The 27,388-nt window shown below is 49.8% G+C and overlaps 1 protein-coding gene across 2 annotated transcripts in view; it reads left to right on the top strand.

Annotated features, from left to right (window-relative positions):
• Positions 1-23,730, top strand: part of KCNK13 (potassium two pore domain channel subfamily K member 13) — an 81,627-nt gene extending 57,897 nt beyond the window's left edge. For both annotated transcript variants that reach the window (XM_079129291.1, XM_079129292.1), the window contains exon 2: positions 22,856-23,730. In XM_079129291.1, coding sequence (XP_078985417.1) covers positions 22,856-23,709 — 854 coding nt within the window. In that variant the 3' untranslated portion in view covers positions 23,710-23,730. The remainder of the gene's footprint in view (positions 1-22,855) is intronic.
• Positions 23,731-27,388: the final 3,658 nt, after the last annotated feature.

Below are 27,388 nucleotides of genomic sequence, written 5' to 3'. Positions count from 1 at the left end.
TTTATCCGATGAGCCACAGGGAGCTGATAGGAGTCTTGTGAAAGGGTGCACTCCATCAGCCACGGGTCACGCTTGCCGCAGTAACTGCTGCTCTACCTTCCGGATGCTAGAGATGCACAGACGGTGGGTAACAGTCTGTGCCCTGCTGCAGAGGCTGCCGTCTTGCATTGAGTGCAAACATTCTGTCAAAGCGCTACACAGTGATGCTTTCGGCCATGCCTCCCAAGAGATGAGTGGGGTGATCCGGGTGGACACAGTGCCACCTGAAGGGCCTGCACTAAAACCCGTGGGTCCCTGGTGAGGGAAAGAATTCACAAGGCATTGTTTTAGAAGGAATTTGGAGTCAAGGGGGTGGGAGGGGATGAAAGATGATGGAGGCTTCTAACTTCATCCCACATGTGCATGCAGAACAGGTGCTTGGTGCTTGGCCTGGAGACTAACAGGGATGGAGTAACCCCCAACCTTCCAGCTGCTTAGCTGCTTGTAGGCGAGACAGACGGTCAACAGGCAATTATGATACAGAGCTGCAGCTACCAAGAGAAGCAAATGTGCCGGTTATGGTTTGGAGAAGAGGTGCCCCAGAAAGCTCATGGGACCTAGGGCAGGAATGTTCAGACCCAAACTGATGAGATCGTGAGAGGTGTAACCTGATGGGTGGATTAATCCATCTGATGGATTCGTAATGGGAAAGGACTGGTGTACTGGGTGGTACCTACAGCCAAGGAAGGGTGCGGCTGGAGGAGGTAGGTCACTGGGGGCATGCCTTTGAGGTTTATATTTTGTCTCCAGCACCCTGATATCTGTGTCTATCTGTCTGTCTGTCTCTCTCTGTGTCAACATGAGCTCTCCTCTACTGTGCCCTTCCACCATGTTGTTTGCTCCCCTAAGGCCCAGAGCCCTGGAGTTGGCCAAGCATGGGCTGAACCTCTGAAACAGGGAACCAAAGTTGTTTTTGTTGGGTATTTTTGTCACATCAACGAAAAGTTAATACAATGCCACTCACGTGGGCAGACACAGGAGCTCACAGAAGGAGCACACGACCCAGGGCAGCTATCCTGGAATCACGATGTCTGGACTGTTTGGGGCACAACTTAAGAACAGAACGATCACCACTGAGAGGGTCAAATTCGAGAGTCTTTATTAAGCCGGCTGGCTGACTGTCTCACACGATGCCCCCAAAAATGGCTATTGGGAGAACAGCCCCAACCACAGGGTTGTAGGGGTTCTTATACCAAAAATCACATCAGTCATAAGTGTCTGTTGCTATGATTCTAAATTACAAACTAACATCACGAGATCATCGACAGAGGGAGAAGTGGGTCAAAACGACCCTACCTAGGAACAAACTAAAGAATAGGTACTAACATCCACACAATCACTGTTCACATGGTGCATTGTTTAGGAGCAATAGAAGTCAAAAGAGAGCAATTTTTCATCACATAAGAATTTTCATTTTGTATTGCTGAACATGTCACACTAAGTAACATGATAGGTACAGAGGCGGGGTGTTCCCATGGGAGAAGATTTTTCCTACATAACATGGGGTCTCAGAGCAAAATGGAGTCTGTTTAGTCCTTTCCCTTAGAGTCTGGCCTATAGAACATTCTTACGGAGCCAGATCTGTCAGCCCATCACATGGACCAGGACTTGAAATGCATGGTAGAAACTACGCATCCCAGGGGAGGAGTACCTAAGTGAAAGTGCGTCTCAGGCTAAGGTCAAGAAGTTGGAGAGAACGTGGCATGTCTGGGATCACAGGGTGGGCTAAAGAGGGTGAGAGGGGAGGTCTTAGTTTGTTTTATGCTACTATAACAGAATATCAGAGACTGGGTAATTCACAAACAAAAAAACCTTTATTTCTCACGATTCTGGAGAATCGTGAGAATTGTTTAGCAGAAGAAAGTCAAAGGTTGAGGCCATCTGGTGAGGGCCTCTGTGCTGTGTTACCTCATGGCAGAAGGCGGAAGGGACAGGGAGAGAGTCCATTCATGAGGGAAGAGCCCTCAGGGCCTGATCGCTCCTCAAGGGTCCCAAGCTTCAGTACCACTGCATTGGGGACCAAGCGTCCAACACACGAACTCTGGAGTTCACATTCAAACTATTTCAAGGACATAGCAAGTGTTACGGTTTGGATGTGAGGTGTCTCCAAAAAGCTCCTGTGTGGCACAACGCAAGAAGGAAACAAATGATTGGATTATGAGAGCCTGAAACCAATCTGTGAATTGACCGCCTGATCAGGACTGAGTGGTGACTGAAGGCGGGTCGGGTGTGGCTGGAGGAGGGGTCACAGGGCCCCCTGCCTTTGAGGTGTATATTTTGTATCTGCTGAGTGGAGTTTCTCTCTGCTTCCTGATCATCACGTGAGCTGCTTTTCTCTGCCACACTCTTCTGCCATGATGTTCAGCCTCACCTCCAGCCCTGAGGAATGGAGCCGGCTGTCTGTGGACTAAGACCTCTTAAACCGTGAGCCCCCAAATAAACTCTTCCTCCTCTACAGTTATTCTTGACAGGTCTTGCTGTCACAGTGGTGGAAAAAAACTAACTAAAACAGCAAGAGAAGAGATTAGAGAGGCAGAGAGGAGCCAGGTCATGTGGAAGAATCTGGGCTTTGTCCTGAGGACGCTGGGGCTTGAGAGAGGAATAGGATTTGATCAGTACTGCATTTCAGAAGGCTCCAGCCGCATTATGGAACATGGGTATGAGAGAGCAAGACCAGTGGTACCTACATAAGATTGAGGATGGCCTGGGCTGCGGACATGACAGTGATGGACTGGGGAAATATCCCAGGGCTGGAATCACTGGGACATGAGATGGACCAGGCGTCGGGTGTGAGGGAAGGTGGAGCAGTCAGGCTAACCCCGGGGCTCTGACCTGGCTTAATATAACACCCTACACCCGAATGCAAGGGGAAGGCGTGGAGGTCAAGGGAGACGATTTCAGACTGGAGCAAGTTGAGTTTGAGGTGTTGATGGAACATGGACATGGAAATGTCTGGAATGCAGTTACTTGGGCAGGTTTGGAGCTTTCTGGGGAAATCTGGGTAACATCAGGATGAAGATATGAATGAAAGCTACGAGGGTGTGTCAGCTCTGTCAGCAAGTGTTGGAAATGGAGGAAGACAGAACGCAGACCTGTCTTCAACGGTGACATCGAAGGGGTTAAAGAAGAGGAAACTGTTAGAACCAGGACCCACCGAAGGCCAGTGGGAAGCCAGAGGAGTGAGGCATTGTGGGAACTAAGGCTACAGAGAGTTTCAATTTCCAGTGGTCAGCAGTGACCAAGGCTGCAGAGAGGCCAAGGAAGACGAGGTTTCTGATTATCTGCTAGCTTTCCTGACGAGATGTTTTGGGAACCTCCTAGAACAGTTTTCTGGAGAGGCGGGAAGCTAATGACACACTTCAGAGGTTCCAGAGCAGTGAACCGGAGAGACGTTAAGTGGAGACGGCTGCTTGGCTCAGCTTCGAAGACCCTCGGCAGGAAAGTGGAAGAGAAAGAGTAGAGAAGGGAAGACACCGGAAGTGCTTAAATGCTGATGGGATGGATCCAGAGGAGATCAGAAGATTTAGGAGGAGGAGGAGATGATTAATGGAGCAGGGGCGCTCAGGAGATGAGAGGGTAGGCGCAGGCGGAGGAACCTCATGGGTGGTGCAGAAGAGGACAGAAGCGGGTGGAAACAGGGGGTGTGGTTTTCTTGTTTGCGCTGAGAAGCGGCAGAGGACTGGATTCATGCAAGAAGCAGCAGCCATCCAGGAAGAGAAGGCCACAAAGAGGACCAGGCTGGGTGGCGAGGGAGGGCTGAAGGAAGAGGTGATCAGAGACGACGGGGATGCCCGTGCCATTCCCTGAAAGCCAAGGGGAGCGTTTTGGTGAAGAGGCAGCAAGTCAGCCTAGAGTCACTGCGGGACACACACGATGGTGCTGACCAGAAGTCGCCATCAGCTCTGGCCATTCCAAAAGCCACGGAGGCAGAAGCCAAATTGAAATGAACCAAGGAGCAGTTGGAAAGGAGTCTGGAGCCCGAGAGTGTAGACGACCAGACTCATCTACATAACCGGTTGCTTCTAGATGAGAATGTTCAAAGACCACTCACTGTCTTAGGTAATCGCGTTATTTTCCCTTGAACACTGGCTAACTCTATTAATTTAGTTATCCAAGCCTTTCCACGTGGGAGCTGTTCTGGAAGCATTGCAGTTTTCAGGCTGGGTACTGCACAGCCTGACAACATTTACTGAGCCCCGACTACGTTTCAAGCACCACGGTGGACATGGGGAGATCAGTAAACAGGACAGGCGGAAATCCCTGTCCTATGTTCTAGTGGGGAGAGGTAATAAATAAATAAATACTCTCAACATAGCACAGGACCCAGTGACATGTGCTATACAACGTAACAGCAAGGTGGGGAAGAGGAGCAGGCGTTCTGGGGAACGTTTTGCGGCTTTTGGTAGGATAACTGGGGGCCTGGTAAGAAGGTGGCGTTTAGCCAGCATCCCAAGAGGCGGAGGGGTGAGCCTTGCGCTCTCCAGGAGGAGGCAGAGGAAAGGAGAGGCGCAGGGCCGAGGACGGAGCAGAACAGCAGGAAGTCATCGAGGCTGCAGTAGAGGGAGTGAACAGTGGACAGAGTCAGACAGGTTCGAGGTGGAACCAGGGAGGAGGACGTTGGGCAGCTTCGGGGGCTCCCTGAGGACTTTGGCTTTCATGCCAGGTGTATGAGGGTCCCGAGGGTTTGGGTTTGGGACTGAGGAGTGTGTGCTCCAACTCTTTTCAGAAGGGCAAGGAGAGCAGCAGGGAGACTGGTCAGGAGGCCACCGCACCACAAGACTCCAAGGAAGACAGGCCATCCTGGGCCAGGGTGGTAGCAGGTGAACAGCAAGGGTCAGGCTCTGCATTTTTTGTGGAAGGTAGCACACGCAGAATTTCTCGATGGATTGAATCTGAGAAAGACAGAATGCCAAGATGACAATGTGGGACCTGAGCAACTGGCAGGAGAAGTTTCCTAGTTATGGAATTAGGGAAGAGCAGGTTGGAGCGGGAAGTCGGGAGCTCCATTTTGGACCTGTTCATCTGGGGCATCATTATTACATGTCTGAGTGGAAAAGTAAGACGGGCAGCTGGACAAACAAGTCAGGAGGGCAGGGGAGAGATCGCAGTAGAGAGAGACTCTGAAAGACATCAGCCTGTGGGTGGCATTTAAAATTGTGATATTGGATAAAATCGTCAAGGGAATGAAGCTTCAGGGCTGGGGGTTAGGGGCCCAGGTACCCCCATCCTTAAAAGGCAGAGAGATGAAGGAGAGCTGGCAGAGGAGACTGAGGAGGGAAGACAAGGAGTTGGAAGAAAACCAGAGGAGGCTTGGGTCCTGGAGACCAAATGGAAGAAGCAGTGGAGTGTGTGGAAGGAGAGCCAAGCACTGAGAGAGAGGCCTTCCCAGGGCTTTGCAGGAACACCTACTCCCCAGGAATACTGAAGCCACCCAGAGCTGGGACAGTAGAAGGTGACGACTGTGTGAAAAATATTTCAAGGGACTGGGAGAGGCACCTGGGGGGTGTCTGCCATGCTTCATATTAGGTGTCAGCTTAACTGAATCAGGGGTTTCTTAGAAAACTGGTTGAAATCTATAAAAATATTTGTTCCTGGCGCCGTCTGGGTGCTTCTGGAGGAGACGGGTGTGTGGGTCCATGGACTGAGTCGGGAAGCTCTGCCACCAACGTGGTGGGTGCCCTCCAGTAGGCTGGGAGTCCAGATAGAACAATCAGCCGAGGAAAGGCGAGTTCGTGGCTTTCTCCTGCAGCTGCCTGCACTCCGCCCATCCTGGACACCAGAACTCACCTATCTGATCCTGGGACTCTGGCACTTACACCAGCAGCCCCGCTTCTGCCTCAGACGGAGTCAAACCCTCTGCATTCCTGGGTTTTGAGGCCCTTGGACTCGACCTGAGCCTCACTACCAGCTCCCCAGCATCTACAGCTGGCACAAGTCTGCCATGGGACCTTCAGCCTCCAGCATTAAGTGAGCTGATTCCCCTATAAGTCCCCTCACTATGTTCACAGCTGGTCCTGCATGTCACCGCCCCCCAGTGGAGGGAGCAGGAGGCCTCCATACCTGCATCTAGGATTCAATAACTGGGGGTCAAAAATGTTCCAAAGAAAACATTTGCATCTCCACTGAACATGCACAGACTTTTTTCTTGTTATTATTCCCTAAACAGTGCAGCATAACAACTATGTACACGTAAATGTACATTTGATGTACTTTGATAATCGCATACTATGTTGGGCATTATAAGTAATCTAGGGGTGATTTAAAGTATATGGGAGAAGCTTGTAGGTTATATGCAAATAATGAGCCATCTGAGCGTCCTTGGATTCTGGTAAGGTCCTAGAACCAATCCCCCATGGATACCAAGGGAAAACTCTATGTGCTGTGTGTGTATGTGTGTGTGTGTGTGTGTCCGTGTGTGTGTCCTACTGGTTTACATTTCTGGGGAACCCTGACTAATAGAGGGTGTGAAACAAGGAGAAGGAGGAGCAGAGGGTACATCATGCACTACATTTCCCTTAATCTAACCAGAGCCCTGTGGGGTGTTATTATCCCACTTAACAGATGAGGAGACTGAGGCCCAGGGGAGGTCAAATACCATGTCCAAGGTCACTCTCTGTAGGTGGCAGAGGCCAGAGGTGAGTCCACGCTCCTCACCGTGGTGCTCTATGCCTCCCGTGCAGGACACCCCCTTTCTCCATACTGGTCCTTCCAGCCCTGACCATTGCATCTCGGGGCATCTTTCCAATTGAACACGTTGACTCTGGGTTAATGGTTGCTTTTTCATGTTGCATAAACATGAATGTTTGGATTCTGGGAAAAACAGAGTTTATTCTACATACAACTTAATGTAAAAATACACTTTCTGGAATTTAAGCAGTGAGAAATCTCATATAACCAGGTACTTCCTTCACTGCCATTTCAAAATAATCTGTGCTCATCTTGTACCTCAAGCATCTGAAATGCCATCTGGACCCTGAAGATAATTTTAAATATAACATGGCAGAATTTGTGAGATGAGGACATTTTGATGTACTTTGATAACTGCACATGGGTACCTACTATCTCTTGTGATTCTCAGTTAACCACAAAATTGATCGAATCAAAACTCGCCCTGAGTGAACACTCTGCTGTACCTGTGCTGGCCTTTACCAACCTGTGACATTGTCCCTGCCCTAGTAGTCAGACTCTGCAGAACCCAGGACAAGAGTTGGCATTTATTTCTGCAAAGAATCAGATGATTGCCATGGCCCCCTAACTTGGAAAATCCTGCTACTGGTTTGGGATGGAGCTGAAATAAGGTCAGAAATGAGGTGACCACAGCTAGTGCAGACCATCAGTAGTCCAAAGTGACTGTCAACTTAAGCACAAAGGCTGGACTGCAAGGGGTCCCTCTGTGTTGACAAGACTTGGCCCCCAGGGATCATGGGTAGACTGTGGGGAGTATCCCTACTAACAAGCCCTCCCAGCCACGGTCTATTAGGAAAGATGAGGAGAGCAGAGGCTATGTTTATCATTTGTCCTTGATAGAGACAAAGAAAAGTAGGCCAAGTCAGTTCCCAAAAGGAAGTATTTGTGATATGACCCAGGCCTTGACCTGTGAACACGACCAGTAGTGGGCCAGGCCTGGGGCCAGAGAGGCAGGGGTCTAACCCAAAGGTGGCGCAGTCCCATTTTTGAATAGTTTTGTCTCTTACATGTTTGTTGTTCTTGACTCCCAACAACTAGAGAAAAATATATTAAGACCGTGGGGAGAGAAAGGTTTAATACCTGGAGAAATTCAGGCTGTTGCTGAGGGATTTGGAGCCACACAGAAGCACAGAGGGTGAGACTACCACTCTGCTGGGCTGGAGAACCGGGGCAGGTTTCCTGGAACTGGTGTTAGAGGAAGGAGTGGACAGGTGCCTGGGTGCTGGAGGGAGGTGATTCTCCTCCCTGCCTGCCCGCCTGTCTCCTTTCTTTCCAAATAGTCAACAAACACCAGAAGGTAGAAGAGGAGCCCTCCTGAAGTATGTGTTCTGCTGGGGAGGTGAGCACGTAGTCCAGCAAGCAGGCTACCTGCAGACTGTGAAAGGAAGGGCTCCCAGCAGCTGGACATGGGAGCTGTCCCTGCTAGGCAGTGGGAGCTACTGGGCCCTGGTCAAAGAGCCAGAATCCACACCCAGCACAGCCCTGGCCCTTCTGCTCCAGTTGGAAATCAGAAGTGGGGCCCAGGACTCAGTGACCAGCCCTCCTCTCTGCAGGGCCTGCTACTCCCAGGGCTGTGAGCAGAGCCAGTCGGGTGGACAGTGTGATTACTGTAACGTGGGATGTGCCCTACTAGTGAGAACTGGCTCCTGCCAAATGCAAGCAGAAACGCTGTTCTAGATGTGGGAAGCAAGGGTCTGCCTGGACAAGTCTTCCCAAGTCACGAGAGCACTGAGAGTGCCTGCTGTGCCGGAGCCAACTCCTGTGCTGAGGAGGAACCGGGTGGCCGAGCTGGCCTGAGGCTGTGGGCCGGTCTCCAGCACTGCAAGGGGCGGGGCTGACCTTCCAGCCCAAGTACCTCGGCCTTACACCCGCCCGAGTCATTTAACCTTCTCAGAAGTTCTGTGGGGACAGTGCTTTCATTATGCTGTTTTACAGATGAAGAGAAGGAAGTGCACCAAGAGGTTCAATAATTAGCATGGTGATCCCAGACTGCTTGGGTTCAAATTCCCCCGTATCCCTGTGATCCCTAGGGATCCTTGGGTAAGTGATGGGGCTAAGATATAAATCCAGATGGTCGGACTCCAGACTCAGTGCTCTAAACTCTGTGTGTGTGTGTGTGCGCGCACGCGCCCAGGGGATTGCAGGACAAGCCTTTGCTTTTTTTCAATTTTTTTTTTTTAATTTGTTGATGGACCTTTAAATTAATTCATTTATTTACATGTGGTGCTGAGAAGCAAACCCAGTGCCTCGCGCGTGCTGGGGAAGCGCCAGCATGCTCTGTCACTGAGTTGCAGCCTTTAAGGAGCTCAAGCCTAATGGAGAACAAGAAATGCTGACCAAGAGCCCACCCAGTTCAGGCCATGGCTAAATACGAACACCGCATTGAGAGAGAGGTTCCTTTTCTGATGAGACACAGCCCCAGTGCATGGCCAGGTCTGCCATATGCACCTGCACGCAGATGAGACCCCTCGCGCTGCAGATAAGTCCACCTGCTTCTGTGGCCCCGAGTCCACTTTGGCAAATCAAAGGCTTCCTCCACCCACCCCTCTTCCCGCCCCTCCCCTTTGCCTTTCTTTACAAGGAAACTCATCCAAAGACTCAAAAGCACAAAGAGAAAATTGATTTTTCATGAGCAATTGCATTTTAACCTTTCAGGTATCTAATGTGAACTGAGCCCATGGTCTAGGCAGGGACAAGAGCTCTGAATTACTGTCACAGTGCGTCTGAGGAGGGCCTGGGGAGACAGGGCAGGCATTTAACCTGAAGGACAAGCCCGAATGTTTTGATTTGTTTTTGTTTTATTTGGGGGGTGGCAGATACTGATTTTTTTTTTCTAATTAGACATTTAACAGCACCCTCCTGCAGTATGCCATCAGATCAGTTGCAAAATGTGTAATTTGTGTGTGTGTGTGTGTGTGTGTGTGTGTGTGTGTGTGTGTGCGCTCGCGCCAGGGATTGAACTCAGGGGCACTTGACCACTGAGCCATATCCCCAGCCCTATTTTGTATTTTATTCAGAGACAGGGTCTCACTGAGTTGCTTAGCGCCTCGCCATTGCTGAGGCTGGCTTTGAACTCACCATCCTCCTGTCTCAGCCTCCTAAGCCTCTGGGATTATGTAAAATATTCTTTAAGTATATTCTCAAAAGAATCAAAAGGAGAGACTCAAACAGATATCTGTACACCCTGTCCATAGCAACAACACTCACAACAGCCAAAAGAGGAAAGAAGCCCAGGCGTCCATGGCTGGGCGAGTGGGTAAGCAAGACGTGGTGTGTAGAACATTAGAACGTTCTCCAGCCAAGGCAGGACCAGGTCCAGCCGTGAGACCCTACGCCAGGCGAGAGCGGTCTTTCCCAAAAGGACAAATGAATGCATCCACTTATTTGGGTACTTGGCCAAGGCAAATTCAGGAGGACATAAAGTAGAACAAGGTGGGCAGGTAATTACTGCTTAATGGGTACAGAGGCTTTGTTTTTTTGATGATGAAAAAGCTTTGAAAATAGTGACAGTCGCAGAACATTGAGAGCATTGGGTCGTACCCTTAAAAAATGATTGAAATGACAAATCTTATGTGACACATATTCTGCCATAATAAAAAACCCAATCCACAACAAGGACACACACAACCGAAATACAGACACGGTAGTAGGAAAGAGGCCGGCCCCGCCATCCACTGAAGCTGTGGAACGGGAATCAGCGTGCCCAGACGCGTGCCCGCCTCGTGAGAAGGAGTGACAAAATCCCACCAAGGCTCCTTTGCAAAAGATTTCTATAAATGGAGAGAGATACGCTGTGTTCCTGGTGGAAAAACTCCATTTGGTAAGGATGTCATTTCTCCACAAATGAATCTCTAAATATAAGGCAACCCCAATCAGAATCCCAGTCTCTTTTCTGGAATTTAACCAAATGACTCTAAAGCTCATCAGGAAAATTGAGCAGGAAATAAGCAAGGACAGTTTTGAAATGAAAATGGGAACGGGGGGCGAGAAGGGAGGGGAAGAGAGGGAAAAGAAGGAGGGAAGAGTCTAGGGAGACATGGAGAGCAAAGAACTGGAGGTCTTTGCTAACCAGCCCCAGCCTAGACAACGGTCAACACATCAGTGGAATGAGATGTAAAATTCAGAAACAAATAAATATAAGAATTTTGCCTTCAGTAAAAAGGGACATTTCAAGAGGCGGGAGAAAGAATGGACTATTTCAAAACTGGTGCTGAGGAACTTACTGGTGGCCACGTTGTATGGCACTCGATACACCCACGCACAAGGGCCAGTCCATCCCGGAAAATATGAGAAAGACCAGTGGATTGTGCCAAGTGTCGACTCCTGGATATGATTTTACACTAAAGTCTTGCAAATTGTTGTCATTGGGGAATCTGGGGAAGGTGTCTCAGGATTACTTTTTACCACCGCATATCAATCTGCAACTCTCCCAATAGAAATTTCCATTGAAAATGGAGAAAAATGGATTATTTTTAAAATGCCAGATCACTGCAATTTAAGACTCAAGCTCACATTGCTTCGAAATATTAGAACCATAAGTGAACACTGGTACATTCCCAGCGTGCAGAAGGACTTCCTCTCGGTCACCCCCAAAGTCAAAAGCTGCAAGAGGAAAACCCGATTGATTTGTCTGCATGAATACTGAACTTTTGCATAGCAACGAAGCATTCATGTAAAAACAAAAGGCAAACACAAATTGAGAAAAATGTTTTTTCTAAAATATTTGTAAAAGCCGAGTTAACTTCCTTAAAAAAACATATGAAGAACCTTACAAATCAACAATTATTGATTCCTGCTTTTATTTCTTGTGCTTTGGGAGTCCTGTTAAGGAAGTCTGGTCCTAGGCCGACATGTTGAAGATTTGGACCTACTTTTTCTTCTATAAGATGCAGGCTCTGGTCTGATTCCAAGGTCCTTGATTCATTTTGAGTTGAGTTTCGTGCAGGGTGAGAGATAGGGGTTTAGTTTCATTTTGCTGCATATGAATTTCCAGTTTTCTCAGCACCATTTGTTGAAGAGGCTGTCTTTTCTCCATTGTATGTTTTTGGCAGCTTTGTCTAGTATGAGAAAACTGTATTTATGTGGGTTTGTCTCTGTGTCCTCTATTCTGTACCATTGATCTACCTGTCTATTTTGGTGCCAATACCATGCCATTTTTGTCACTATTGCTCTGTAGTTTAGTTGAAGGTCTGGTATTGTGATACCCCCTTCTTAGCTCTTCCTGCTAAGGATTGCTTTAGCTATTCTGGGTTTCTTATTCTTCCAAATGAATTTCATGATTGCTTGCTCTATTTCTGTGAGGCACGTCATTGGGATTTTAATTGGAATTGCATTGAATCTGTATAGCACTTTTGGTAGTATGGCCATTTATACAATATTAATTCTGCCTGTCCAAGAACATGGGAGATCTTTCCATCGTCTAAGGTTTACTTTAATTTCTTTCTTTAGTGTTCTGTAGTTCTCATTGTAGAGGTCTTTCACCTCTTTTGTTAGATTGATTCCCAAGTTTTGGTTTTTTTTTTTTTTTTTTTTTTTTTTAAGGTTATTGTGAATGGGGTAGTTTTCCTAATTTCTCTTTAGAGGATTCATCACTTATGAATAAAAATGCATTAGATTTATGAGTGTTGATTTTATATTGTGCTATTTTACTGAATTCATTTATGAGTTCTAGAAGTTTTCTGGTAGAATTTTCAGCTCCTCTAAATATAGAATCATGAAAAAAGTGATAAATACCTTAGTAGGAAAATGGGCTAGAGATATAGATAGGCAGTTCACCAAAAATAATAATAATAATACAAAAGGCCAGTAAAGGAGTGAACAAGGTATGAAGCAGAAACTGATAAAGAACAGGAAAATTCTGGAAAAATCATTGAAGGAAGCTGAGAGGTGATGTCCTGTTTGTTGAGAAGAGTTCATTCTGGGTCTGGCATGTAGTAGGTGCTCAATAAATGTTTGTTGAATGAATGACAAGGTGGAAGCAAAGAATACAGGTTACCTGACAAGAAGGAACCTTCCAGAGGCAGGTGGGAGGGAAAAGTAGAGGTATAGGACAATTTTATGGGAGAAAAGAGCAAATTAGGTCAGTTTTAATTGTAGAGCCTATTTTGCCAGTGAACCTGAAATTATGTCATCGGGGAACGTCCCTCCATCCCAGCTCCAGAAAGCCTCCCAGAGAGGAGGATGATTTCCACGCTGGTCTTCAATGCCCTTTGTCTGCAGCTGCTCCTCGCTCTTTCTGTTCCCCAGGGGAGGACAGGGACTCTGCCCCTTCTCTCCACTAGTGACTAACGACGACTCTGTGTTTTCCTAGCGGCGGGATTTGGGTTTTGCCACCAAATCTGACCCCATCAAGCACCACTTGTGTGAGCGACGGGGACATCAGCTGGAGGGTGAGCCCAAGTCCTGGAGTGCACTGCGGGCCTCGTTGCTACTCTTTGCATCTGCAGTCCTGGCCAGCTTTGCAGTTCTATTTTTTAAAGTAACTTATTAAAGACCCTTTGTGTCCACAGCCTCAAGTTCACAGAAGTGTTTGGGGTCATTGTTCGCTCCTTCGGTGGAAAAATAAACCCTAATGAATCACCCCTTTCTTTCCCTGCGATTAACTAAAATGCCACAGTGTTATAATCTCTTTGAACATTTCTTCTGGCAGTTAAATTATTACACCAACCCCATTTGTGCCACAAATATCTCAATATTTTAAAAAATGGGTTCTTTACTGGCTTTGGGCAAAGGAAAGCTATAACTGCCTTCTGAAACTAATAATACCAAAATTAAATATTTTTAAGAGAAGGCCCCCACAGGCCTCCCTCACAGAGCGACTGATTACAGAGCAGTGATTCATTTAGACTCCAGGCCAGAAGGTGCTTCTGAAAAGGTCTGAGTTGTGTGTTGCTAAAAAGACTCAAAGAAACGGGAGAAAGGAGACAGGAAGATAAGGCAGGGGGGAGAACAGGGAGGAAAGACTAAATGCTCCGTCAAAAACTTCGATTCCCTAGAGCTACTTCCATAGCAAACATGGGGGTGTTCGCCACATATTTCTAGAAAATTCTAGAGAATGCAGTGCACTCGGTGGTACAGCGGTAACATCGAAAACTCTCAAGTTTACGGGGAAGAGGTTCAGACTGTGGAAGGACACGTGCATGATGCTCAGACAACATGTTTAATTCAAGTCTTCATGGTGCAGCCATCTCACATTCCCGGGCCTCAGTCCTTTTGGGGTGAGGACAGGCCATTGAACCAAGATGTAACCACTGAGCCACATCTCCAGCCCTTTTTTTTACTTTTTATTTTTAAGACAGATTCTTGCTAATTGCTTAGGGCCTGAGTTGCTGAGGCTGACCTTGAACTTTCGATCCTCCTGCCTCAGCCTCCAAGCCCCGGGGATTACAGGTGCGCATTACCACACCGGCCACTCTTCCCTCTTCTTACCACATCCCACGCACCGTGCGTGGGTGAGAGGCCCATGTTCTGTCGGCCTTTGGTGGTCAAACTGGGTGTCAGAAGTCCGGGAGCCCCGCAAGGGACCAACGAGGATGCTGTGGGGAGAGGGGGGTGCTCCTGGGGGAGGGATGAGGACCACCCAGGTGAGGTCCCTCTGCGGAGCCCCGAAAGTCAGCCACAGCAGGAGACCAAGCCGCAGGCAGATTTCAGGGGCCTTGTGCAGAAGCTCTTCAAAACAAAGGCGTTTGCTTTATGATTCTTCAAAACGTCTTGAAGCCAGATCTTTTCACTCTCTTTGAAGGAGAGACACTTCCATCCGTCCTGGGCCCCACATTGTGGCCACATGCCACTTCCCCGAACCACTTCTTCTCCACCTGGGGAGAGTGATTGGGTTCAGGACAGAACGTGATTATGTCCGCGGGCACAATCGAAAACTTAAGAAGCCCTGAAATCAGGACACTTCCTGAGAGAAGCCCCTCACAGGACGCCCCCTTCAGTGAGGGTCAAGCTGGGAACAGTGGCAGCATGTATTGCCGCCAGCACGAAATTCTTAAAATTCCACTTCAGGAGCCCGTTCGTTCCGATTCCCATGGGACCAGTTTTTGTGACTCTGAGGACAGCAATTGCTGCCACTGATAGTAAACGACAGAATCCTTATCTGTCACATCCCAGTCGTCAGCTTTTATAGTTAGAATAGCGGGAAGTTGTTGTTTTTAACTTGGAAACTACTTATTGTTCAGGAGTGTAGAGGTATCCCCTGGCTCAGAGGGGACCTGGAAGAGAGATTAATTTTAAGATTCTACAATCTTTTGTCAAAAATGCTTTACTGTTAATATAACAAGAGAGGAGCATAAACCAAAGTATCAAATTCCAGAACTCTCTTCACTTGAGGAAGGACTGGAAGCTTCTAAACCCGCGGTGGTAACTGCCACAGACGCCCAGGGTCTTCCCTGCAGAGTGCTTAGAATCAGCCTGTGACATCTTTTTCGCCGCCACTGTTGAGAAAGTCACTCACAGAAGTATTCTTGGGGTGGGGACGTAGCTCAGAGGCAGAGCACTGGGCTGGCAGGGGAGGCCCAGCACCACAAAAGAAAAAGAAAGAGAAGAAAAAGAAATTGCTCAGGCAGGGCACAGATCCACCTGCCCGGCCAGCAGAAGAAACACTGCGGACATCCCAGCAGGCCCCCAGGACCTGGGATGATGGAGTGACCAGCAGACTCCTGCCCAGCACCCCGATCGCAGGCTGCTGGGAGCGAGCCTCAGAGCCCGGCGGGGCCACCCACCCTCGTGCTACCTAAGGGACAACCACGGGGAGTTTGGGCCATGGTCTCCTGGGTTATTAGCAGTCCACCCCCAAACCCAGGCCCCGACCAGCTGGCTACGGGACTCCGAGCGGGTGACGTGACCTTGGTGCCTGTCGGATCCCTCAAGTGTGATGACGGGGAGGTTCCTGCCTCATGGGGTGGCATGAGGGCGCGGGAGCACCGTGCGTGGCGCCACCTTGGACGTGAGCTCAGCCCGTGCAGACTGCCAGAAGCTCGGGCGTCTGGAGGGGTTTGACGCACAAGCCACACTTGTGAAGCACAGAACGAAGGACGGAATTCCTACTTTTCATTGTTTTTCTCTGCACAAGGTGATGTAGAAATGGAGTCCAGTGATCAGCTTCCCAAAAGAAGGAAGTTCATCCAACTCCTTAACTGCTGATCCTCTTCTGGCCTCATCCATCATTGAGCAATCCTGCCTTGAATGGAAAACTCTAGAACAGCAGTTCTCCAGCTCTGAAGTAACCGTGGTTATCTGTGGAGAGTACTGAGCTCAGTCCCAAACATGCCGACCCAATAGGGAAGGCTTGAGATGGTGGCTTTGATACCAGTGGTTCTGGGGCTGTGCTTGAGAAATGCCACCAAGAAGGTGGGATCCAGGGCTGCTCAGTCACCACAGAGGAACACAGAGACACTGCATGCTCAGCCAATGCTCATTCAGAAAGGCATTTCAGAGGTAGGGACCACCTCAGTCCTTGGTCACACTCTCCACCATGGTGCCATCTGTCATGATTTGATGTAGCCAGGGGACCCTCACCAAAGTTAGCGTCACGCTGGTCAGACTTCCTGCCTCCAAAACTGTGAGCTGAATAATCCTCTTATCTATATAAAGTGTCCAGCCTTGGGTATTTTGTTATAGTAACAGAAAACAGCCAAAAAGTACTACTTTCTTCCATTCATGTCCTTTGTTATAAGTAACATAGAAAGTCCTTGAATATTCTAGAAAGCATTTCATTTCAAAGGAAGAAATGAGCAGCTGCCATCATGTCTGCCATGAGGTCCCATAGTTAACCCAGAACTCCTGAAGATGGCTCATTTTGATTTAATCGGTCACCTGAAATATTTCCTGCATTCATATATTAATATGCCAAAGAAATAAGGGGTACTGCTTCCTTCAGTGAGTTTTAGTAGGATTATTGGGGTCCCTCATTTAGACTCCTCCCCACGAAGGCCTGGATTTTATTACCTTCCACACACCAACCCCTTCTACCCACAGCCCGCCGGCCCTAGCTGGCAGGTGCTTTTCTCAGTGGGTCTGCAGCCCTTGCCTCAGAGGCGCTATGGACCCTCGTTAAAATGCCCACTCCTCCTCTCGAGTCAGACTCTCTGGGGGTGAGACAGAAAATCCAATTTTAACAGGTTCCTGAGGAAATTTTCAGGCACACCATAGCCCACACCAACGTCCGGTGGTCTCCGTGGCCCACACCTCCATCCCATGGTCTCCGCGGCCCACACCTCCATCTGGTGGTCTCCATGGACCATGTCTCTGTCCTATGGTCTCCATGGCCCACACCTCTGTCCCATGGTCTCCACTCCCTTCTACCTTGCTCACCTCTCAGTTGATTTTTACGCGACAAGTAAAGGAGTAACCGCAGACCTGCCTTCCTCCCTGGAGCTCGCCAGCCGTTCATCTTTTATGTCATCTGCAAGTGACTCAGGAAAGGGGCCGGCCTGGTTTTTCCTTGTGCAGGTTTCACCCTTGCTTCCCGGGGGGCAGTGACTCCTCTCGGCAGGCCACGCACGGCGCCTGGAACCTGGCGACTCTGAGAGCTGCCCCGGCAACTCTCCGGCCCGGGTGCCCTGCACTCGCAACGCAGGAAGCGACGCGTCCCCGGGGAAGTACACTTTGGCTGTGAACACTCGACCTTTGCACTGAACCTTTCCTGTGGCCTCGAGGGGCTCACAGAAGTTTAGCCGCAGACGTCGCGAGTGCCCAGAGTTCCTCGAGACTGGAGCAGACTGAAGCGGGAAGCAGCGGAGTCAGAGTGTCTTCGGCCGCCTCAGGTGGCCGGGCGTCCTCACAGAGTGCTTCTCCGGTGAAGGATGAACTGTGGCTCTCACAGCAGCTGGAATGTTCTGGGCGGCCAGTAACAGCGAATCCTGGATAGAGGTGGCTTCACCGGGAAGGGGTCGTGTCATCCCTGGAGTGGGACGTGTGGAGATCGGCCGCTGTGGGGATGGTGGACTTCGTGGCTTCGGGATGTGACATGTGGACCCATTTCAATGGCTGCTTCACTGAGTCGATCCCAGTCTCCGACATTATGGTTGGGAAGAGTTCTTATCATTAAAAGTAAAGATGTGGCAGGCGTAATTAGTCACGTGTGTGACTACTGGGGATGTAGGCCTAAGAACAAACGAAACACGGAAAAAGATGTAGGTTTGTGTTTTTTTTTGCGGTGCTGGGGATTGCACCCAGGGCCTTAGTGTTCGCGAGGCAGGCACTCTACCAGCTGAGCCATATCCCCAGCCCAGATGTAGGTATTTTTAATCACGTACTGCTAAATTGCTCAGAGACCGGGTGGGCCTCTTCCTGTGTCCCCAGGAAGCATTTGAGGGTTGCTGCTACGCACGAGGCACTTTGGTGATACACAGGTGTTCTCCACACCGCCTGACTGTCTCTAGGAAACAACATTTGAGCAAGTCTGCAGGATGCATTTACCCAACAAATCAATGCCATAAAAATGGGAAGCGAGGCAGTGAGAGAGGCCCAGAGATACTCTCGGTGCAGCCTTGTTAGGGTCCTGATTCATCCCCGTGATCTGTAAAAAAACATTTTTGAGGAATTTTAGTATGGGCTGGGCATGATTTGAAGTTAAGGAATCAGCGTTGATTTTATTAGGTGTGGTTAATGGCGCAGTGGTTATGCTGGGAAAATAAGGCCCCTGGCAGTCACAGATACATCCTTATTAATGGATGAAGTGGCGTGCTGTTGGGATCCACTTTCAAACACTGTAGCAAATGAAAAGTGGGTTGGGACGGGAGAACTGGAGTGTCCCCAAAGGCCTAAGTGTTGGAGGCTTGGTCACCAGCCCATGGCATTATTGGGAGGTAGGACCTGGTGGGAGGAAGTTAGATCACAGGGGGTTGCCCCCAAAGGGTAATAGGACCTTGGCTCCTTCCTCTCGCCCTTTGCTTCCTGGCCGCCATGAGGTGAGCAGCTTCTACCACCAAGCAGTCCCATCATGACAGGCTCCAAAACAACAGAACAATTGTCCATGGTCTGACAGCTCTGAAAGCGTGAACCAAAATAAACCTTTTCTCCTTAGAAGTTTATTTATTTCAGGCATTTTGTCACAGCCAAAGAAAGCCGACTAACACAGTTGGCAAAATGTTGATAACTGCCAAGCCTGGGAAATGAAGGTATAGGTTACTACTCTCTCTACCTTTGTATATGTTTGAAAAAGATCATAATACAAAGCTTTTAAACTTGTCACCTTGATTGACTTTTGAAAAAGACTATATAGTTAACAGCCTGTACATATAAGACTGGAAGACTGTGGGCCTGTTCTTCTCTTCGTGGTCTCGGTGAAGGGTTCCGTGGAGGTCAACTGCCACCTTGGCAGTGCCTAGTAGCTTCCTTCCTAGCCCCAAGGACAACAGGGAGCCTGGATTGGCCCCAGAAGCTGCCCTGCAGGTTATGGTTACATGAACACTGGTCTAAAATAGTTTAAGGGAACCGGATCATTAGACAGGGAACTTCATGGCCTGTAGACCCACCTCCGCACCCCTGGGTCTCAGTCAGCTCAGCTGCCTGTGACGTGAAGAGACAGGCCACTTGGGACTCAAACTTCACCAGACTCAGAGGCTCAGTCTTGAAGCTCAGGGATTAAGTCACTCATTGAAAGTGCCACCTGTGGCAATCAGTTCCACTGGCGAGTCTGTGAAATAAAGGAAGGCAGAAGTAGATGGGGTGTAACAAACAGCTTTAATGATGTCATTTGTTGGAAGAAACACACATACATTCAGAAGCTTGTGTTTTAGTAAGTGAAAATCACAGGTTTTCAGCTTCTGATTCCAGCTAATTTCCCTTGGTTTTGGTATCAGATTTGGCAGCCCTTATGGTCTGATGTCTATATAGAGCATGGAACTATAGGTGCTTGGTTAATTTCCTTCCCTCAATTCTATCTGGCCTGCACTCAATTAGCATAGTCAGGTGGGCAAGCCCAGGCCTGACAGAAAAGACCATCTTTGTTTTAATTCTGGCTCTATCACTTTAGGCAAGTTACTTACCTTCTATAGTCTTTTTACCCTCACTGTCAAAGGGACCTAGTAGACTAGTAATACCCAGTTCCCCAGTGTATTAGTTTGGTTTTCATTACTATAACTAAATACTCAAGGCTAGGTCATCTTATAAAGAAAAGAGGTTTATTTTGACTCACAATTCTGGAGGTCCAAGGTTAAAAGACCACATGTGGCTTAAGGTCTTCCTGCTGAGACAGCAGAGGCCATCATATGGGGAGAGACAGGAAGCCTGTGTGTGACTCTCCTCTGGGCACGTGCATTGCTCTCACTCCCTCCCCCACCACCTCCTTCAGTCCAGGGGCTCCACCCTGATGACCATATCTAACCCTAATCCAAAGGCCCCAATTCTAAACACCACAGCTGGATGATTCCCGCCCTCTTCACACCTCACAAAACAGCCCTTGGGAACTCTCCAACACTCCAACCATGTGCCAACCATAGCACGGGTGCAAGGGGTCAGGACCCCTGACCTTCACACGGCCTGGGAAGACCTTCAGTGACGATGCCTGTGTCCTTCCCCCCCCCCCCCCCGCCCGTGAAGGACCCTGCGGGTGTTCACAGTCCAGGACACCTGATGCTCAGGGACCAGCAAAGGGAGGCATTCTGCAGAGAAGCCCACGTTAGCAGCTTGCACACCTTCGAGCTCAGAGAGTGTAAAAGCCACCAAAACAGCTCTTCCTGCAGCCACCAGGAAGCTCCTCCGTCACCACCATGAACTCACCACCTGGGCCATTTGGGGTTCTTTTTGCTGGAGAGAGAGATGGCCAGAGTTCTAGAGGCGGGGGAGGCTGAGGTCAGGGCGCCAGCAGGTTCGGTGTGTGGCCAGGGCCACTTCCCTGAAGAAGCACCTTGCTGAGTCCTCGCAGGGTGGCAGGAGAGGAGCCCTCCAGGGCCCCTTCAGCAAGGGCACTGATCACGTTCTTGAAGGTTCCACCCTGTGACCTAATCCCCTCCCTCTAATCCATCACCGGGGGCGAGAACCCCAGCATGTCAATTCAGGGAGACACAAGCATTCAGACCGCAGTAGAGGCCCAAGTGTGTCGTGCAAAGCCCCCAGCTGAACGGGAGCTCAGAAGGTGACTGCTGTCACCTGTGCTGGGAGCTAATCCCTCACGGCTCCTGAGGCCCTGCTGCCCAGGGCTGGAGCAGCTAAGTCCTCCCAGGCTTGCATGAGCAAGTCTCCGAGATCACGAGGGGCCCCTGCACCCCACTTACTGCTCCTAAATCTGCCCCGTTTCCATTCGCCCTATCCAGCTTCTGGGATATTATCAGGTTGATGAGTGACCTGGAGAAGTGTCGCTCCTGCCGCATTGGGTGGCTGGGCTCAGGGACTAGGGCAGCAATGCTCTCTGGTCCCCAGCTTGGCAGCAGGGACTTCAGTCTTCATTTTTTCATCCTCCAAGTTAGGGAAACATTGGCAAGCTTTTCCAGTTCCAGAAACTCACTGAGCCCGTAGAGGTGACTCCAGATTCCTCAGAGGACCAGGAACTAATTACTGGACAGTGCACTTTTGAACTGGGTAGGAAGAGACCCTGATCTTGGCTCAGTCACTCAACTCCAGACACTTGGGCCAGGAAACTCAATTCTCCATGACTTCAACCACCTCATTGCCTCTTGAGCTTGGGGATAAGAATTAAAGATCCTAACAAAACGACAGCAAAGCCAGTAGACACCTTTACATGATGAAGACACCTAACAGGTAAGAGCCCGCACTGCCGAGGGCTGCTGAGGGGTTTCGATTTTGAAAACAGCAGTTCCCAAAGAAGATACGATGGTCTGATTTTTTCCCTATGATCAAGGGCCCTCCTGACCCCGGGGACTGTTCTGTCCCTCAGTCCTTCGCGGAGCTCAGCCCTGCTCTCTCTTCTCGGGGCTGTTCATTCCAGAGCCGCATGCAGCTCCTCGTGTGCTGAGAAGAGACCAGCGAACTCCCCAGAACGAAGTGGCAAGGCAGTGCACGCATCTGGGTGTTGGGCTTGACCTTGGAGGCCAGAAGGTCACACCCCAGAAGCCCACACATTTCAAGATCCCAGCCGGCCACTTCCCAGGGTGCACTGCAGCCGGCCCCGGTTGAACTGTGGGAACAAGGAAAAGGATTGGGGGGTGGTTGTCCGGAAGCGGACAGTGGGTGCGTCCTGGTGGTCCCAACCGAGGGGCTGCAGGACGCGGAACTTGAAAGTGGAAACCATGGAGAAAGGAGGTTCTGCGGGGAGGAGCTGAGCTGAGCACCCCTCCTCACGGGTGGTGCTGTATTCATCCCGAGGGGCATGCCAGCCCTCTCCACGCGAAGGCCTGCTGTCAATCCCGTCGCTGGCGGGAAGGAGCCCTGCAGCAAGGGTGGGCTGGCCCTCGCTGCCTCGGTGAGAAGGGCTGGTGGCACCTCATTTCCAGTTTCTGCTTTTCTTAGGGACACTCATTGTCCTGACGATGCTGGAGCCCCCCCCCATACCCTGTGTGTCTAACTCCCCCTTAGTTTTCAAGTATCCCCTTGTAATCTTCCCTGCACCCCAATCCTGAGATGGAACACACATAGCAGTTCATAGGACCCTGTGACCCTCCAGCACAAGACCTGTCCCACAGCATACGCTCACTGAACTAGCGCGCCGCGCAGGCTAGGGCCACACCTGTGTTGCCCACAGTTCCATCTCCAGCTCTGTAAGAGTTTGTAAAATAATAAATGAATTCTGCTGAGTCTCTATGATCTTTTTCTGTATGTGAACGTTTGCTTATCTCTAGGGACAAGGTCTGATGGGTATATATGGATGTTCAGGTTGCCTACTGTACAAGGTCATCCAGCAAAGTAGGAGAGAGGAGGCTGAAATCCAGCCCACATTGTCATCACCAAGCCATTTTCTGTGGGCCCTATCCACCTGGAGCAAGAGGTGCCTTTTTCTGCTTTGCACAATTGCCCTGGGCTTTCAGCAGCCCAGCCCAGAGCTCTGGACCAGGCTTAGCCTCTTCAGAAGAGGCCAGAATTCTCCAGCTGGTTCCTAGAAAGGCCAGGAGGCTGCAGTTTGATCAAAGGGTTTCTTTAGGTCCTCTGCCAGCCACCAGAGCCAAGACCCTGACCCCATTCCCAGCCAAGCGCCTCTCACCTTTCTCTCCTCTGATTTTGTCTCCTTCAGGCTTTGGGATGACAACTCCAGCGACGGTAGGAGGGAAAATCTTTCTGATCTTTTACGGCCTCATTGGCTGTGCAAGCACCATCTTGTTCTTCAACCTCTTCCTGGAGCGGCTGATCACCGTCATCGCCTACATCATGCGGTCGTGCCACCAGCGGCAGCTGCGGCGGCGCGGGGCCCTGCCCCAGGGCCGCCCGAAGGCGCCGGGTCGCGGCGCGGGGGACAGCCTGGCGGGCTGGAAGCCCTCGGTGTACTACGTGATGCTGATCCTCTGCTCCGCCTCGGTGCTGGTCTCCTGCGGGGCGTCGGCCGTGTTCGCGCCCATGGAGGGCTGGAGCTACTTCGACTCGCTCTACTTCTGCTTCGTGGCCTTCAGCACCATCGGCTTCGGGGACCTGGTCAGCAGCCAGAGCGCCCGGTACGAGGGCCAAGGCCTCTACCGCCTGGCCAACTTCGTCTTCATCCTCACGGGCGTCTGCTGCATCTACTCGCTGTTCAACGTCATCTCCATCCTCATCAAGCAGACGGTGAACTGGATCCTGCGGAAGCTGGACGGCCGCTGCTTCCCGCGGTGCCGCCGGGCGCGCAGCAACGCGGTGATGCCGGGCCACGTGCGCCGCCGCGGGGACGCGTCCCCGGAGCCAGACGGCGCGCCCGAGAGCGACTCGGACGGGCGGCGCCTCTCGGGGGAGATGACCTCCCGGAAGGACTCCAGCAAGGTCTCGCTGGCCATCCTGCAGAAGCAGCTGTCGGAGATGGCCAACGGCGGCCCGGCCCAGGACGACGAGTTCTCCGGCGGGGTGGGCGCCTTCGCCATCATGAACAACAGGCTGGCGGAGACCAGCGGGGACAGGTAGAGGACAGCCGGCCGGGGAGGCCCGGGCGAGGACGGGGAGGAGGCTGTCTGCAGGCACCGCTGGCTGCGCCTCGGGGGCCACCCCGGGCTGTTCCCGTTCAGGTCCGTTCAGGTCCCACCTTGGAAATCTGACCTTGGCCCAACCAAGGGCTGCGGGGAGCCGCCGCCTCCGGGCCGACCCCTTATCTTCACTCGTGTCTAAATGCAGTCTTTTCTAAATGAATCACAGAGGCGACGCCAGACACTCTACTGTCGCTGCTCTTCTCTTTCTCCCAAGACAAATAGGTATTGACCCCTCGCCCTCTCCACCCACCCAGCTGTTTCACTTAGAAGTGAAAATCTGGAAGATCCTAATTCTTTCTCTGGAACATTGAAAGGAGGCATTCACTGCCGCACCCAGCCCCTTTGAGAAAAGGGAAAGAATGTTCCAGAATGTGCCAGGCCTTTTTCTGTTTTTTTTTGTTTGTTTGTTTTTTTTTTTTTTTTTTTTTTTTCTTTTGTAGGGCATCTTCCAACAGATTATCAGTGGTTCCATGAATAGGGGAACTATCTAGTCTGCTCTTTATGGCCACTTCTAGGGGTCTGTTGTTTGTTTTGTTTTCCTTTTCTGTTTAAGACTGGAATGTTTGGCTAAGGTGTCTTTGCGTCCTCAGTGTAATAAGAAAACTGAATTTGGTTTCAGGTATTTAAACTGCCACAAGATGTAAGGGGCAGGAGAGAGACTCACTTTTGTACCTAAAGAAAACACTTTAACCTTTTCTCTTTGAATGGTCTCAGATCATTTCATTTTTACCAGGGCTTGGGGCCCACTGCAGAGATAATGACTATTTATTAGAACTGAAAATTTAATAAATTCTCATTTTATTAACTGAGTCCATGGGTACTCATTGTGGACAGTGGAGAGGAAGTGCTTAATTAAATAGGCATTTGTTGCTCTCAGGGGAAAAGGGAAACAGGAAATTGACCTTAGGGATATGAGCATCGTCTTGGAGTCTTGGCTGGAGAAATGTTCAAGGCCCAGTAATGAAATGTGGCTCTTCTTGTCTGATCGATGGCAGTTCTGCCTCCGAGGCTGCAGCAGGTCCACTTGTATCATCCTGCCACGCCCTTAAAACGCCCATACTAGGAACGAACTTTTGACCTTCCTAGGTGCAGCAGAGAACATTTCGGGAGATGACAGCCGATAGCTGTTGCTTTTACAAGATAAGAGAGGGTACACAGTGCGCTTTGAGAAGTGACCTGGGAGACAAAGCCGACTGATACAGAAAGGTCGGGGAGAGCGCACGCGGGCTTGGGAGGACCCTCGGAAGCTGTCTTCTCCAACCTGCTCGCTTTCAGCCCAAGGAAGAGGGGCACAAGGGACTGCTCCCTGTCTGTGGGCTTAGGGCTGGTGGGGTGCAGCAGGGGAAAGCACCCAGCCCCCCAGGAGGGAGTGGGGGCCCTCGCCCACGCCACACAGCCTTCCACCCCTCCCTCTGGCTCCCTCTGCAGGACAAGTTGCTTTTTCTACCAGCTTGCAAACCCAGCTATTTACAACAGCAGAAGTCTAATATGCTGCAACATTGGCTTTGAACTTGGGGCTGCATGACTACAAAGCAGAGATCTTAAATGATCACCTGCTTCGCTCTTAAACTTCCCAGAGCTGCTGCCACTGCAGAACCCTCATTAGGAATCTCTGAGCACAGACAAAGCTGCTCCTGGGCTCTGCACTGAGAACAGCTGGGACCCGACCCATAGGACTTTCTAGGTCTCCATTCTCCTGGTTCAGAGATTGGCAAGAAGCAGGCCCTTGCATCTCAGTGTGGGTCCTTGGAGTGTGGAGATCTTGGCCATGTGCCAGAAGGCCAAGGAACAGCAGTGTAAACAATGCTCATCTGAGAGGGTAAGCTACAAAAGCATTTTACAGAGAAGTTACATCAAAGCATGGGGACTTTTATAAGTAGAATCCAAAATTGGCATAAACTTTTATGATAAGAGTTTTAAAAATTGAGTTTGTGCTTTCTGAGAATCCCCTTAGGGTCTCAGAAAATGAGTCTGTTCTGCTCTGGGTTGGGGAGTCCCTGGTGGAAACATTTGAGAATCAGTGAAGGAAGAAAAGTGCAGTGTTTTATGATGGGTGGATGGATGGATGGATGGATGGATGGAAAGAAGGAAAGATGGATGGATGGATGGATGGATGGATGGATGGATGGATGGATGGATGGATGGATAAATGGAAAAATGGATGGATGGATGGATAGATGGAAGGAAAGATGGATGAATGGATGGTGGATGGATTGATGGATGGGGATGGATAAATGGAAAGAAAGATGGATGAATGGATGGATGGATGGATAGATGGATGGATGGGAAATGAGAGTAACATGCAAAAAAACCCTGCAAAACCAAGAATTCTTACTCAGTGAAGTCTTTCTGCAGTTACCCTTGGGTTCAGATTGGTCAAGAAATGCATTTCTAGATAGTGATGGTCAAAGCTGCAGTTCAAAACCTGGAACACCCTCGTCAACTAACACTGTCACAGGTGCACATGTGGGTGAGAAAGGAAGCAGGTGTGTGCCTGTTCCTGGGCAATAAGAGTCATGGCTGTCGCAGCTCCAAAAGCATCCTGATGTCTTCTGTACAGGAGGAACATTCGCTGCTCTTTTCTCCTGTCACTTCTGTCCCCACTCAACATGCTTCCAGACCTCTTCACCCGTTCTCTTTTCTGTCCTATGGCCTCTCCATCGGAGGCAGCTTCCTGGCCAAGAGGAAGGTGACCTCACAGAGGGTTTTGTGGTTTGTCCAGGCTCCTCTGCTTCACAGCCCAGAGTCTTCCCATTGACCTGACATCTGTGAGGTGTTCAGGCTGCATCCCTGCTGGGCTCACAGCTGAGCAGCCTTGGAGTGCTCTGAGATGCATAAATGTGACCTGGCCTTTCATGTTTCTTTTATGACCATAATCTCGTGCCGTTTGCCCAAGTGGTGCCATACCTGAATGTTACTGTGTCTTCTCAACATTTTCATCAACTCAATTTTAATTAGTTTTGTTTTTTTAAAAAAAAAAAAAAAAAGACCTGATCCCACTAAATGGAAGACTCTTATCACTTGCTATAAACAGGAAATATAGTAATTTGAAAATTGACAAAATGAGAATCAAGCTATGTCATTAAATTCTAGCCAGATCCTATATCCTAGTAAAGGCTCTGAACCTAGGATTTTACTCACTTTTTTAAAAACAGAGAATAGCCAGGTGTGGTGATGCACACTTGTAATTCCCGTTACTTGAGAGGCTGAGGCAGGAGGTTCACAAGTTCAAGGCCAGCCTGGGCAACTTGGTGAGATCCTGTCTCCATAAAATTTTTAAAGGACTGGGATGTGGCTCAGTGATAAAGTGACCCTGGGTTCAATCCCCAGTACCTCAACACACACCCACAACTCCCCACCCCCCGACACAGATTAGAAGGTGTAAGGGCTGTAATAAAGACACACAGTATGAGAGACTTTCTCTATAATGTAACCTAAGGGACTGGAAGACAATTGAAAAGGGAATAACTTTCTTATCATGTGATTTGATGTTAATTAATTTCACACCTGAGGGCCCCTAAAATCATCCCACAATCTGCCCAAATCACTAGTACACGTCTCACATTTGGGGCAACAGCATATAAACATCTGAGTACAGCACAGTTGCTTCGGTCAGG

Source organism: Sciurus vulgaris (assembly GCF_902686455.1).
Source record: "Sciurus vulgaris genome assembly, chromosome: 2".
Classification (NCBI taxonomy): Eukaryota; Metazoa; Chordata; class Mammalia; order Rodentia; family Sciuridae; genus Sciurus; species Sciurus vulgaris.
This window is presented reverse-complemented; position numbering and strand designations above follow the sequence as displayed.